This window comes from Cebus imitator, unplaced genomic scaffold (assembly GCF_001604975.1).
Source record: "Cebus imitator isolate Cc_AM_T3 unplaced genomic scaffold, Cebus_imitator-1.0 Scaffold270, whole genome shotgun sequence".
Classification (NCBI taxonomy): domain Eukaryota; kingdom Metazoa; phylum Chordata; class Mammalia; order Primates; family Cebidae; genus Cebus; species Cebus imitator.
Window position 1 is genome coordinate 2,458,603 of NW_016107585.1, and position 15,549 is coordinate 2,474,151.

At 38.5% G+C, this 15,549-nt stretch overlaps 1 protein-coding gene across 7 annotated transcripts in view; it reads left to right on the forward strand.

Annotated features, from left to right (window-relative positions):
• Positions 1 to 15,549, forward strand: part of VEPH1 (ventricular zone expressed PH domain containing 1) — a 223,796-nt gene that overhangs the window by 82,999 nt on the left and 125,248 nt on the right. The window contains exons 7-8 of one of the 7 annotated variants that reach the window (XR_005195794.1): positions 2,004 to 3,414; positions 3,682 to 6,182. The exons of 4 other annotated variants lie outside the window; for them this stretch is intronic. Coding sequence is in view for 2 of the 3 variants with exons in the window: in XM_037728585.1 (XP_037584513.1) it covers positions 2,004 to 2,015 (12 nt within the window). In the remaining variant the exon portion in view is untranslated. 2 more of the 7 variants (XM_037728585.1, XM_037728586.1) reach the window with 2 other exon arrangements.

Here is a 15,549-nt window from a genome sequence, read left to right on the forward strand (position 1 = left end):
TAATTCCAGGATTTACTCAATTTATCTGGTATTCTCAGTTGAAGTAAATTCATAAATAAGAAATAGTATTTGATTAAATGTACCCAAAATACAGCAAAAATACATGGACCATTTCGTCTTTCTCAAATGAGAAGGTTGCAGTGGAAACCTTTCAGACAACAGCAGATATGATATCTTAGAGGCACCTAAGGGTTCATTCCCCAAACATGTATCTAGCAATTCATAAATGCACTTAACACAGTGCCTCATATTAAAAAAAATGCTTATGCTGGGCGTGGTGGACGCCTGTAATCCCAGCACTTTGGGAGGCCAAGGCGGGTGGATCACGAGGTCAAGAGATCGAGACCATCCTGATCAACATGCTGAAACCCCGTCTCTACTAAAAATATAAAAATTAGCTGGGCATGGTGACACGTGCCTGTAATCCCAGCTACTCAGGAGGCGGAGGCAGGAGAATTGCCTGAACCCAGGAGGCGGAGGTTGCAGTGAGCCAAGATGGCGCCATTGCACTCCAGCCTTGGTAACAAGAGCGAAACTCCATCTCAAAAAAAAAAAAAAATGCTTGATGCATTTCAACTAGCAGCAACAAAATAGCAGCAGCAATATAATAAACAAAACCTGCCTAGCTAGAGAGGCCAACGAGAGAGGGAAAAATACAAGTGTGATCCTACTTCCTTGCACAAAGTCTTCTGTGGTCTCATCCACTCCCTATGGGATACTATGCAAACCTCTTGGCATGGCCCCAACTTCCTTCTGTAGCTTCAGCTCTTATCTGTCCAGTCTACTTCATTCCCCTATGTTCTGACTACTCAGGATTTTATACCCTTCCCTGAACATCTTTACTCTGACATATGTTGAGACCTTCACAGCTTATTCTACCTGGAGTTTTCACTCCCTTCTCCTACTTATCTTACCTGACCCAGCTCAAATGACGCCTCTTCTGTGAGTTCTTCTCTGTCCCCTTAGGCAAAGTTAGTCACTCCCAGTCTATAATTCCATAGTAATTTGGTGTACCTCAAAAGTGTGATGGTTGTATCTCAACCATGTCATGTTGTAATTTGCAGGTTTATGTCTTTTTCTCCTCCCTAAGTCTTTCAGCTTTCAGAGTAAATAAATAAAATATTGAGTCCATCTGAATTCACCTTGGCTATAAGATTGAATGAGTACATGAGAGCACCGGTAGTTAAGAATTTGAGAGTTGAATTCTCACTTGAACTTTGGTTCCATCAAGTCTCTGTCCATTTATTCAAACTGACATAATTATAACTTAAGAGAGAGGAAGAGGAAATATTAGTGTGGAGAGGGCTGTATACTTCTGAGCTTATACAATCTATCTCTGATATCTAGCAGGTGAAAGATGATAATGAAGTTGGCAGTAGAATATGGAGTCACTATACCATAAACATGTGGTGAGCCATGGCCATCCGTAATGGCTGCTGGTAGGCGACAAAAGTGAAAGATGATACTGAGTAGATTATAAAGAGATTTTCACATATGAGGTCTCAGCAAGCTGCAAATGAGTTGAAGTACAGCTCCAAGAAGGAGCCCTCACCACTGTTGACTGAGAAGTGATCACCACCAAGGAACCGTCTGTGCAAGAATCTATTACATAAATGAGCTTGCTTATGGTGGGGGCAAAGTAACATGTTGACTAAGAGGGTGGGCTCAGAGTCAGCCTGCCTTGATTTCAATCCTGACTCAGCCACTCACCAGCTATGGGCAACTTACATCAGCTCTTTTGATTCATGTTTCCTCATCTGTAAAATGGGAATGTTTTTCACCTCATAGGTTTGTTGTGAGGATTTAATGACTTAACCATGTGGAACAGTATTTAGCAAATAGTAAACATTTGATAAATGTCAGCACTTGATTACTTTACTCAGCTTTGCCGAAGGCTTTCTCATTGCATTTATTTGTATACAGGCTAAAACTTGACCCTAACAGACCGAAATTAGGGAGATGAAAGCTAGAGAAATGGCTTACCTTGCCTCTGCCTCTCCAAGGAAAGCAGCTGAATGGATAGGCATATGTGGGACCAGTCAAAATCAGGAGACAGAATTGGAATGAGGCACCATAGACAACCACGTGTATCACTAAAGCTGGAAAGGAGAACTGGCTACACATTTTTTTCTTTTTTAAGAAATAACTGGTGTATGTAGATTTTTCTTCCTCAGGGTAGAATGTATATCTGTTTTACATTGACATCACAGACCACCATTCCTGGGAGAAATGAGGATAACAAAAATAATAGCTTCATTTTATAAAACTTCATAAATTAAAATAGGCCTTGTTTTCTTGGGCCACTGGAAGTACACTGCTTTCCATAAAGGGTAGGTCGTCCCCATGCCCCCACCTATTTAAACAGCTCAAATAAGTTTGCAGCCATTTTTATAAAACTCTTATGAACTAAATCTGCAGTGGTTTAAGTTAAGCCCAAACTAAGCTGATGTTTTTTGTCCATGGAGGACTGAAATAGAATGTTTGTTTCCACTTTAGAGGGTTTTACTTTTTCATTTTTTCTTCCCTAATTAGACTCTCTTAGCCATGCCAGTGGTCTCAGCCCACTTGTTAGGTATTATCGCTATTATAGCCCTCTTTCCTAACATGGGTCAACTTGGAAAAGAGAATGCTTTAGGAATGACATTGTTTCTTGAGAGGCCAACTTGAATTCATGCATCTTTCCATCTATTTAAGTCTCAAATAAGTGGACTGAAACAAATTTTAGTTTAATAGTCATCTTTACTTTAGGAACTGGTCATATTAGAAAGCCCATACCACTATGTAGCATGCACTCCATTACCATGCCCCTCCTCTGTGCCATACCTACAAGGCAGCAGACCTAGTGGTGGAAACAGAGACGAGGTGCTTCAAATTTTTTTTTACAGATAATCTGATAGCACATGGAAAGGTTCTATGGCCACTTGTTTTTCCTTCACTGCAGACCAATAGCCCACATCTATGAAGAATCAAATGGCATGTCCCTGAGTGCAGCTGCTGCCATCGTGTGTGTTAAATCCTGTGCCCTCTGCCTTGTTTTTCTAACTAGCTGGAATATGCTGGCTAAGCATCAGGGCGTGTTCATTACATCCTCTCTGGGCTCAGAGTCATGGACACTTTTCAAGTAAAGAAGTGACACACATCTTGCCCAGGTCGCATTTCTGTGACATCCGGCATGCCTACAAAAACACTTTCAGGAGGAAAAGGAAAAGAATGACAAAGGCAGCTGAGAACCACATTACTGTCCTCATCCTGGCTGTTGAATAACATCCTGAGAAATGGGAGCTGGGTGGATGATTTACACCTTTAAATTACAAATCAAGGCTAAAAAAAAATCTGGGGCCATTCTACAAGAGGAAGGACCTGTGACTTAAAAGCACAATTTCCCCAAGGATGATCGACTTAGTTAAAACTTTGGTAGGTTCAGTGACATTGGGGATATACTTTCTTAGGCCTTGGTAGGAGCCAGAGGCTGCGACTTAATATTGCAAAATGGTCATGGATTGGGGAAGGATTTTTTCCAAAATGAAAATTTATTTTTGTTTGTATTGTTTAAAAGGGTACATGTTAACTGTAAATAATATTAACAATAAACCTCCTACAAAGTATAAGGAAAACAAAGGCAGACTTTTAGTACATACAAAATATACTTTCAAATAAGAGTACTGATACTCTCTCCCTCAGTGATACAGGGCAGAGCTGCTGATTCTTTCCAAATATAAGGTCCAATACTGGTGATGAAGACACAGAGGAGAGAAAGACATGGTCCCTGCCCTAGAGGAGCTCACAATTTGGGATGAAGAAGATGTAAAAACAGAAATTGGAATTAAATTTGTTACTTGCTGTTACTGAATTTTGAACTGGACCAGGAAGGAAGGAACTAACCCCATGTGGGGGAGTTTTAGAGGAGCATTATAAGTTTGGCTTGTAAGATGATAGGGTTATGTCAGGGGAAGAGGAGGAAGGTATCCATGGGAAGTCATCACATTCAGTGGCAATCAGCCAGGAAAAGGTCTTGAGTCTTCTAGAAATTGTGAAGGACTTCAAGTGCTTGGAGCATAGGATGAAGAATGGAGGGGAGGGAGAGAGATGAAGCTGGACAGTGGGCTAGGTCAGATTATGAAAACTCCTTATTGATTAGCAGATAGTTCCTGTTTTCTACCTTCTCTTGGCTGATTCTAGGAACAATATTTTATTTCCCTTCATAGGACAGATAAGTAAATGTAATCCTATGTACCCTAGAGTTCCTAAGAAACTAAAAGCTGGCGAAAGGACAAACAGTCCCAAAATACTTGTAAATTTAGAGTAGTAAGTGATGGTTACAAAGGTTACATGTTGCAAAAATTTTTAACAATGTCTTGTAATTATCAGCTGTAATTTGGGCCAACTGACCAAATCCACAGAGGACCTGCAGCTCCCTGTGAGCTGGACAGCTTCGCAAGTCCCATGACATGACTGCACATAGAAGGGATGTCTGCATGACCAGGATCAAACCCCAGAAGTAGGCAGTCTGGTCCCCAGAGATTTTATCTTTCTCTTTCCAGAGGAGGACCATCTGACTTTCTTACACTGGTGTCTTGGAGGGAAGTAGGTGCTGCCTCAAGAAAGGCAGGAAGCCACCACTTAGTAAGTGCCCTTTCTAGCCATGAGCCTAAGAAGTGAACAAACCTCAGATTCACCAGAAAGGACAACTGGGCATTGGCAGCAGATTGGTTGAAGAGGACAAAGCAGCTGCTAATTCCAGTTCAAATCCTGATGCTCTTTTAAGATGATAGCAGGTCCTCACCCTGCCTGTAGCTCTCAGACCAAAATCACTTAATTTCTAACTACTTCCAATGGTTAGTATTTGAATTTCTTTGCCTATGGCTTCCCCAACTTCACAAACCATTCTGCTAACACACATGGTGTATGCATATGTGAGGAATGAATATTGTCTCATGGCATTCCACAACCAGTGATGGGAGTTGGTGTATTGTCAACTCCCATAACTCCTTTACCCCTCAAATGAAATAAACTCCCCCTAGAATTTTCCAGACTACTTTTTGAGCTGCTTGCCTTCTCTTTCTCACTCTTCTATTCCCCTGTTGGTTTCCTGAAGTTTCCAAATAAATGATTTGCACTTAAATCATCTCAGGGTCTGCCCATTTCTGGGAAGCCCAATCCAAGACAAAGACATTTCTAGAACTTCCGCAAGCCACTGCAATCTGCCCTGCTCTGAATATACATTTGAGAATGTACATCTATAACACAGAGTTTAGCATCTGATTGTTTTCCAGTTGCATTTTCTTTTTATTTATTTGGTGCGTGAATACATACACTCCCAACCCACTATAAGCACTCTGAAGGAAGGAACCATACCTTACCCCTCCTCATGACCCCGGCACAACCCTTCCAAGTAATTAGCTCATAGCAAGTGGTTCACAGGTACTTGCCAACTAACTGTTCCATAGAGACTGGGACTTGACTGACCATCAGTATCTTTTACTAGTAGATGGCATCTGATGACATGACAGGTTGGGTTTGAGGAGACCAGGAAAACTATAGACATTGGGTTCCAGTCAACAGTTGTGGCTACTGGTTTTTCAGGATCTGCCAGTCTCCATCCCATGTGGTCCCCAAAGTGCTCAGACAAGCAGTATTGAGTGTCACTCAGGAACTTGAATCAGAATCCATAATTTAACAAGATGCCCAAGTGGCGTGTATGCACATGAAAGTAGAAGTAGTACTGTTCCTGAGGATCCAGGCCCTACAGGATTTATCTGCTATAGAACCTGGAGGAGTCTAGACATGCCCACACATATATATACATGCTTGATGCATATATGTTTCCAGACATACACACAGCTATACCCACACAGTTTTCTTTGTGAGACCCACTTGTTTTTATGTAAATAATCAATAACCTTTTACAGTCATAATCTTTGATAATGTCTGTATATACATGAAGTCAGGAAATATCATGCATTATTGACAATACAGTTTATGAACATTTATCCAACACCTGCTGTATGCAAGGCAGTATAAGGAGTGCAATGTTAAATAAAATTCAATCCCTCTGCTATAAAAAAGGACTTTTTTATTCACTTAGAAATGATCCTTTACTCACTTGAGCCCAGGAGTTCAAGGCAGTGAGCTATGATTGTGCCTCTACACTCCAGTGTGGTAACAAAGCAAGACGCCCTCTCTTAAAAAATAAAAGAAAATGATTCTTTCCTAGGCAAAAACTGTGATGCGTTGACATTTTTGTGTAATATTATTAGAATTACTCACTTCATTCCCACTCCTGTGTAAAGATAGAGAGTGTTCTGAATTAATGGTTCACACAGAATATCACAGGAGATATGTATAAGTCTTTTCTATTGTTTAAGTTCTTGTTTTTATTTTTTTAATGTTATTTGATTTTTTTGTAGTTCAAGCAGGATCTGAAAGCATTCCCAGAACTCCCTGCAGGATTTGACACAGAGGTATTATCACTATGATGTAAAATTGTGTAACAGTTGTACTGTCAAAATACATGAAGAGAGTACTTGAAAGTAGATGAATTTTGTTGCAAAGCCATGACTAACTATAATGTTTTGGAATTATACTTACATTTTAGCTTTCTTCATTATTTATCACAAAAGTTAAGCCTGTATTTATTTTATAGTGAGTAGGACTTAGGAACTTAGTACTGGCTTACATGAACTGAGCTTAAGCCCTCTAAGAAAATATACATCTAACAGTTGACTTAACAGCAATACACTATCACACTAAAATGTTCATAGGTATAGATCATAATATTAACCAAAATGGTTGCTGTTATCTATGAGTATTCATGTAGATGACATGTAATAAATTACAGAGAGGGTATCTTGACATCAGTTTATTTCTTGCTAAGTAATAAAGTAAATGAAGAAATATTTGTTGTTTTTTAAGATTGAAAATATGAGATAAACAGAAAATAAATGTTTCCAGAACTGTTGATGAATAAATGAAAGTGGTCTGGGTAATGCTTCCCAAACTTCAGTGCAGTATAATCCCACTGAGGTCTAAACATCTAACAATTCACTCAGAAAAGTAGAAAGTAAACCTTTCTAACCAACTTGCTTCATTGAAATCTTTATTTACTATGTGTGGTTGATTTTTTAAATCCCTGGTTTAGACCAAACTCCTGCTTCCATTTACATTCTCTCCAGCTCTTTCTTCTGCTGCTTTCTGCTTTAAGAAGGCAAACTTCCTTCAGCTGTAGGCAGCATTCTCCCACCATGAGCTATGAGAGTTCCTATTTCATTCAAATCTTCCTTTCTTCATCCAGAACACTTTCCAGAGCCTACCTTCTCCATGACAGCTACACATTCTAAAGCACTGTTTGGCTTTCTTAACTAGTAAATACAAAATAAAGGTGGGGAGTAAGAGAGTGATAGAGGGGCAACAGCAAAAGTTACAAATGTTCCCTGAAGAAAACAATTCTACCTTCCTTCATCTTAAGAAGTGAGAATGACCTCAAAGGCAAGATGCGTGGATCTTAGCATCTCATACAATATACATAATAGGCACTATAGATACAATGAGGTGACTCTTCTGTTCTTCTATTGAAAAATGTCAAGATTAAACCAAATGTATTAAGATCTCAACACAACCCTATCTAAAAGTCCTAAACTGTTTTATTCTATTTCCACCGTTTACATAAAGGGGAACTCACAAATGAATGGAAAGGAATTTGGAAACTGATGGTTTTCTCCAGGTAAGCATATTTCAGACTTTTTCTTTTGCAGACATCCTAGCCAGAGGTATCTTCACACCCCATTCTATTAACTGAAATTTGCTTCCATTCATTTGTTCACTCATTCATTTTCCGCTTGCTTCTAGAAAGCAATTAAGGCAGTTCACAAGAGAATCACAGTTGCTATGAAACAACAATAACAAAAAAAATTAACTCCAGGAAAAATCCTGGAACTATAAAAGGGAGTCGGTAAGGTACCAGAGAAATTATTAATATATCAAACTTTCCTTAGGTAAGGAAATCACTAATCCAAGGCAAGGTTTACACTTTGGCAAAATGCATTTCTTCCATTTCATTCTTCCTTATAAGTAATGAAATAATACCCAAATCTTTCTGTCTAGCCTGTATTTTGTGTGCAACATCTCAACTACCATGAATAAAAACATCTTGGCTATTTGTTTTAGAAATAAGTAGGTGCAAAGAGAAATAGGCACCTTGCATCTAATTGTGTAATGAGTAAATTATGGAAAGTTTAATTGTAGCTGATGTATAGTTTGACTGAGTTAAATTTTACCATATTGTTCCTTTTTCTAATGAGCTAAAAGCATGTACTTTCTTACTAGCAAAAAGTTCTAATACAATCAGTCTCTCTTTCTTTTTCTTTTTATTTCTCTTACTTTTCTTTCTTTTTGAACCCATAATAGGCATCATTCCTCAAAATGATTTCCATTATTGGGCTAGAAGGCCTGTGGTTACTTTTTTCTTTCAGAGACTGAACCTCATTTACTAAACAGATATTGTGTAATTAAAGATGGGCTGCTTCTTTGAGTTCTCTAGAAAGGTTTCAATTCTAAAGTCCCCAGTGGTCTTTCAAAAAGTTTGTTTAACTGAAGCAAAAGAAATAGTGTAGCCATTGTTTAGGATAATCAATGAGTACAGGAGGGGACTATGGCATGGTGGGAGAAGAAAATCTGGCTCAGTATAATTCATTCTGGGTCCCTTGAGCCCACACAAGAGATCTACTTTTAAGAGGCTAAGGCCCAAGATCCTAGTTTTTAGAGAGTAAATCCTAACTATAGAACCTCTAAATCTTTTATTAATTCATAAAATAATACTGTTTGAAGCTAAAATTAGATATACTTCCATAAGCTATAAGATTTTGTGATTATTTCAGGGCTAATGCAACAAAAAATGCTGGAAAAACAAACTCAGCACTAATAGAGAGGGATTTTTTTTTTAATTGTACTTTAGGTTCTGGGGTACATGTGCAAATCATGCAGGATTGTTGCATAGGTACACACATGGCAATGTGGTTTGCTGCCTCCATCCCCCCGTCACCTACATCTGGCATTTGTCCCCATGTTATCCCTCCCTGACCTCCCGACCCCACCTCTGCTGTCCCTCCCTTGGCCCCCCTAAACAGGCCCCAGTGTGCCTTTAGTTTCAATTTTGTCGAAGGCCTTCTCTGTATCTATTCAGATAATCATGTGGTTTTTGTCTTTGGTTTTTAAATACAGACATAGTCACACTGAATGCTATTTGGGGAAAAATAATTTGAAATTGGAAAAATTTGACAGCAGACTGTGTAAAGTTTTCTGCCCTTTGAAAAATTCAAACTAAAGACATCATTTATTGTCTTAAATAGCATAGCATAAAGTTAAGCCACCTCTCACATCCTCTGATTTCTATTTTAAATCCTAAGTCAATTTCATTCAAACATCTTTTTGAGAAAGATATACAACGTTCCACACTTAACTAAATCTTAGCCATAATTGTTTTATAATTACAAAATTATACCTTCCTTTTTTTCCTCAAGGGTGGGGTTTGTTTTAGCATTCTGTGCCAAATGCATAGATCTGAACTAAATCCAACTTACCCTTTATTTTTAGCATGCTGCAAAATTTGAGGTTCATATAAAACAAAGAGTACATCTGTTTTCATCAGCTGTTTCTTAAGTATTACTGGGATTTATTTTTAAAAATTGTTTTGCCCAGGCAGCTTTGTTTTACTAAGTGTGATTTATTACTCTCCCATGAGCCCATAAAAAATCTGTGTTCCTGAATCAAATATAATAAAGAATGAAAACATATTTCCTTTACAATTGACTAAGTAATCATTTAAAATAGATAAATGTGTTCAAATTCTAATAGAGGATTTTCTTAATCAATGGGTAGAAAAATATATTCAATTACCCCAAGCTCATATACAGAAAAATTTAAACATGATCAAAAGATAAAAGAAAGAATTGAAGAAAGTGACTTTTTTGTAATGCTATTCTAAAAATCAGCTATCAGTTGAAGAATTATCTACCTAAGAGAGATATCAATAAGGTTTTTATTTATTCATTTTCTGCTTTGTTCCACAAAAAATTATTTCAGGCAGCTTGTCTCTTGATGTTCTGTTAAAATATTATTGACTCTTAGCTTTTGAATATGATTAACATTTAATGTTTACTTTCTTAGCAAGCATTTTACATGTATTTTATGCTAATATTTTAAGGCTAGAAGAGCATAGTCTTGTCTGGGTGGCATATGTTTAAAGGATGAAATTTATTAATTATAAAATTATCTTGGAATTTAAAGATTACTAGATAGTAATTTTGACCTTTACTGGCTTCCCTACTTCAATAACAGCAACTTTTTTGCAGAATTGAAACGACTGTAATATTTTTACTTCAGAAATAGGAAAAGATTGAGGAATAATTACAAAGAGAAAATGATATTGCTATCTAGATATCTAAAATGAGCTAAAATTGGGCTCAGGTCACAAAGAAAATATTAAGTTGTATAATGTTTTGATGTAATCATGCAACTGCTTTTAAAGGAGAAATTGGCTTTCTTGGTGAAATGTTGAACATATTTCACTTCTAGGTAAACTTTTTTGCAGTTACCAAAACACTGGCTCACATTTGCTTACACTGGGCTGGTTCTGGGGTCTTGGACATTTTGAGAACCTCCCAACCATGATCAATTCTCAAGATAAATTAACTGGGAAAAATTAAAAGGCTATATTACTTCAAAAATGGCTTGTTTTCATTTTTGTGATAATTCAAACATTTCTGCATTCACATTTAAGATCTTTGATACTCAAGTAATAATAACTAATGTTGATTTAACATATCTGTATGCCAGGCATTTTTTTAACTCACTTTTTTTCAACTCACTGAATTCTCACAACCTATGGTCAATATGAGGTATCAATTTGACTGGATTGAGGGATGCCTAGATATCTGGTGAAGTATTGGTTTTGGGTGTGTTACTCTGGCACATCTGTTAAGTGACTTGAAAGGCAGCTAGTTTTGAGTGGGGCCCAGACCAGGAGAAGTCTCTGCAACAGGTCAAAGCTACTGTACAAGCTGCTCTACCTCTTTGGCCATATGACCCTGCAGATCTAATGGTGCTTGAGGTATCAGTGGCACATAGGGATGCTGTCTGGAGCCTTTGGCATGTCCTCTCAAGTGAATCATAGTGAAGGCCTTCAGGATTCTATATCAAGGTCCTACCATCTTCTGCAGATAACTCCTTTTGAGAGACAGCTTTGGCCTGCTATTGGGCCTTAGTAGAAACTGAATATTTGACTACGGGTCACCAAGTTTCTATGTGATCTGAACTGCCTATCATGAACTGGGTGCTTTCTGACCCAACAAGATATAAAATTGGGCATGCACTGCAGCATTCCATCATCAAACAGAAGTGGTATATACATGATCAGGCTTTGAGTAAGTCCTGAAAACACAAGTAAGTTACATGAAGGTACTCCTGCTACCCTGTCTTCTGTCTCCTCGTCTCTATGTATGGCCTCATGGGGAGTTTCCTGTCATTAGTTGACAGAGGAAGAGACTAGGGCATGGTTTACAGATGGCTTTGCATGATATGAAGCACCAACAAAAAGTAAACCGTTGCGGCACTATAGAACCTCTCTCTGGGACATCCTTGAAGGACAGTGGTAAAGGAAAATCTTCCCAGTGGGGATAACTTCAAGCAATGCATATGGCTGTGCACTTTTTTTAGAAGGAGATGTGGCCAGACATGCTGTTATATACTGATACATGGGTTGTGGCCAGTGGTTTGGCTGGATGGTCAGGAACTTGGAAGGAATACGATTAGAGAATTGGTGACACAGAACAATAGACAAGCAGAGAGCCAAATCATGAATAAAGTCCCATTCACAATTGTCACAAACAGAATAAAACACCTAGGAATATGGTTAACAAGGGAAGCGAAGGATCTCTTCAAGGAGATCTCTCATCTCTGCACAAGGAATCAGAGAAAACACAAACAAATGAAAAAACATTCCATGCTCAAGGATAGGAAGAATCAATATCATGAAAATGACCACACCGCCCAAAGTAATTTATAGATTCAATGCTATTCCCACTAAACCATTAACATTCTTCACAAAATTGGAAAACCTTTTAAAAATTCATATGGAACCAAAACAGAGTCCATATAGCCAAGACAATCCTAAGCAAAAAGAATAAAGCTAGAGGAATCACACTCTCCAACTTTAAACTGTACTGCAAGACTACAGTAACCAAAACAGCATGGCCCTGGTACAAAAACAGACACATAGACCAATGGAACAAAATAGAGATCTCAGAAATAAGACCGCACATCTACAACCATCTGATCTTCAACAAACCTGACAAAAACAAGAAATGGGGAAAGGATTCCCTATTTAATAAATGATGCCAGAAGAAGTGGCTAGCCATATGCAGAAAACTGAAACTGGACGCTTTTCTTACATTTTATACAAAAATTAACTCAAGATGGATTAAAGACTTAAATGTAAGACCCAAAATAATTAAAACTCTAGAAGAAAATCTAGGCAATATAATTTAGGACATAGTCATGGGCAAAGGTTTCATGATGAAACTGTCAAAAGCAATTGCGTCAAAAGCAATTGCAGCAAAAGCAAAAATTGACAAATGGGATCTAATTGAAGAACACAGAAAAAGAAACTATCATCAGAGCGAACGGATAATCTACAGAATGGGAGAATATTTTTGCAATCTATCCATCTGACAAAGACATAATATCCAGAATCTACAAGGAACTTAAACAAATTTACAANAAAAAAAAAAAAAAACCCATTAAAAAGTGCTGTCATCAAAGAACATGAACAGCCACTTCTAAAAGAAAACATACATGTGGTCAAGAAACATATGAAAAAAAGCACATCACTAATCATTAGAGAAATGCAAATCAAAACCACAATGAGATACCATCTCACACCATTCAGAATGGTGATTATTAAAATGTCAAGAAATAACAGATGCTGGTAAGACTGTGAAGCAATAGGAAGGCTTTTACACTATTGGTGGGAATGTAAATTAGTTCACCCATTGTAGAAGATTGCATAGAGATTCCTTAAAGACCTGGAGGCAGAAATACCATTTGACCCAGCAATCCCATTACTGGGTATTTACACAAAGGAATATAAATATAAATTTCACAATAGCAAAGACATGAAATCAACTCAAATGCCCATCAATGATAGACTGGATAAAGAAAATGTGGTACATATACACCATGGAATACTATGCAGCCATAAAAAGGAATGAAATCATGTCTTTGCAGGGACATGGATGGAGCTGGAAGCCATTATCCTCAGCAAACTAAAACAGGAACAGAAAATCAAACACCACATGTTCTCACTTATAAGTGGGAGCTGAACCATGAGAACACATGGACACAGGGAGGGGAATAACACACACTGGAGCCTGCAGTGGAGGTGGGGCAAGGGAAAGCATCAGGAAGACTAGCTAATGTATGCTGGGCTTAATACCTAGGTGATGTGTTGATTGGCAACCACTATGGCACACATTTACCTATGTAACAAACCTACAAATCCTGCACATCTATTCTGGAACATAAAATAAAATAAAAGAAAATTGAAAAGAAAATTGCTGACACAGAGAAGGAAGCAACAAACACTGGAGTCTATGTGAGGTGGGAGGGTGGGAAAAAGGAGAGGAGTAGAAAAGATAACTATTGGGTACTCAGCTTAACACCTGGGTGATGAAATAATATGTACAACAAACTCCCAGGACATGTGTTTACCTGTGTAACAAACCTTCACTTGAACCCCCAAATCTAAAATAAAGGTTAAAAAAAAATAAAGGTGACAAATTTTGGGGAAGAGGTTGATGAACCTCTCTGAGTGGTCAAAAACTGTAAAGATATTTGTGTCCTCTGTGTATGCTCAGCAAAGGGTGACCTTGGCAGAGAAGGATTTTAATAATCAAGTGGATACGATGACCCACTCTGTTGACACCACTCAGGCTCTTTCCCCAATCACTCCTGTCATTGCCCAATGGGCTCATGAACACAGCGGTCCTGGTGAGAGAAGGAGGGCTCAACAACATGGACTTCCACTCACCAAGGCTGACCTGGCTACTGCCATCACTGACTGCCCAATCTGGCAGCAGCAGACCAACACTGAGCCCTCTACATGGCACTATTCCTTGAGGTGATCAGCTAGCTCTCTGTGGCAGGTTGATTACATTGGACCACTTCCATCATGGAACAGGGAGGGTTTGTTCTTACTGGAATACTCTTACTCAGGACATGGATTTGCCTTTCCTACATGCAATGCTTCTGCAAAGACTACCATCCATGGACTTGCAGAACTGTCTTGTCGACTGCCATGGTATCACACATAGCATTGCTTTTGACCAATGAACTCATTCCACGGACAGGAATGCAGCAATGCGTTCATGATCATGGCATTCACTGGTCTTACCATGTTCCCCTTGGTCCTGAAGCAACTGGCTTGACAGAACAATAGAATGGATTTTTGAATAGCTACAATGCCAACCAGGTGACAATACTTTGCAGGGCTGGGGAAAAGTTCTCCAGAAGGCTGTATATGCTCTGAATCAGCATCCAGTATATGGTACTGTTTCTCCCATAGGTAGGATTCACAGGTCCAGGAATCAAGGGTGGAAGTAGAAGTGACACCACTCATCATTACCCCTAGCAACCCACTAGCAACATTTTTGCTCTACATTCCCAAGAAATTTTGTACTGCTGGCCAAGAGACCTTAGTTCCAGAGTGAGGTACACTTCCCTTAAGACAGTAGTTTCTCACGAGAGCTAGTGGTTTAAGTGTGTGTCACCTTTCCACCCTTGCTTCTGCTTTCACCATGTGATCTGCCTACTCCTGCTTTGCCTTCTGCCATGAGTAAAAGTTCCCTGAGTCCTCCCATAGAAGCAGATGCCAGAACTATGCTTCCTATACAGACTGCAGAACCATGAACCAATTAAACCTCTTTTCTTAAACATTACCCAGTCTCAGGTGTTCTTTATAGCAATGCAAGAATGGACTAATACATGACCCCTCTAAGAAACAGATACTATGATTAATATCTTTTAATGAACTAAGCCATGCAAGATTAAATAACTCACCCAAGATCCATGTGTGGTTAGTTACAGTGCCAGATTCAAACTTAGGATAAGGCTTCCGAACCCACTTTATAAATAACCATGCTATTGCACTTGCCTGCTCAGACAAACAAGGCACAGCAATGAAGGCTTCAATGGTACTACTACCTTTTCATTCCTCAAAGGTAAAATTTGCCATGTTAATGTTTATCCAAAGAAAATCTTTCACATGTATTGACATTTTGAACAGTTGACACTCTAGTCCCTTACCCACCAATTCTATTTGCAGTTAAGAAAGCCTCTTGAAACTCAAATGCCTGATCACATCTCTGAGATGGAGAAACTTAACCCATCACTCAAATAGACCAGCTGAATCCAACAGAAGGGCAGTGCTAGCAGGACTTTAGTAGCTTTGTCTCAGTTTTGGTTCTGGATTTTCTTTTTTTTCTTTTTTTTTTTTTTTTT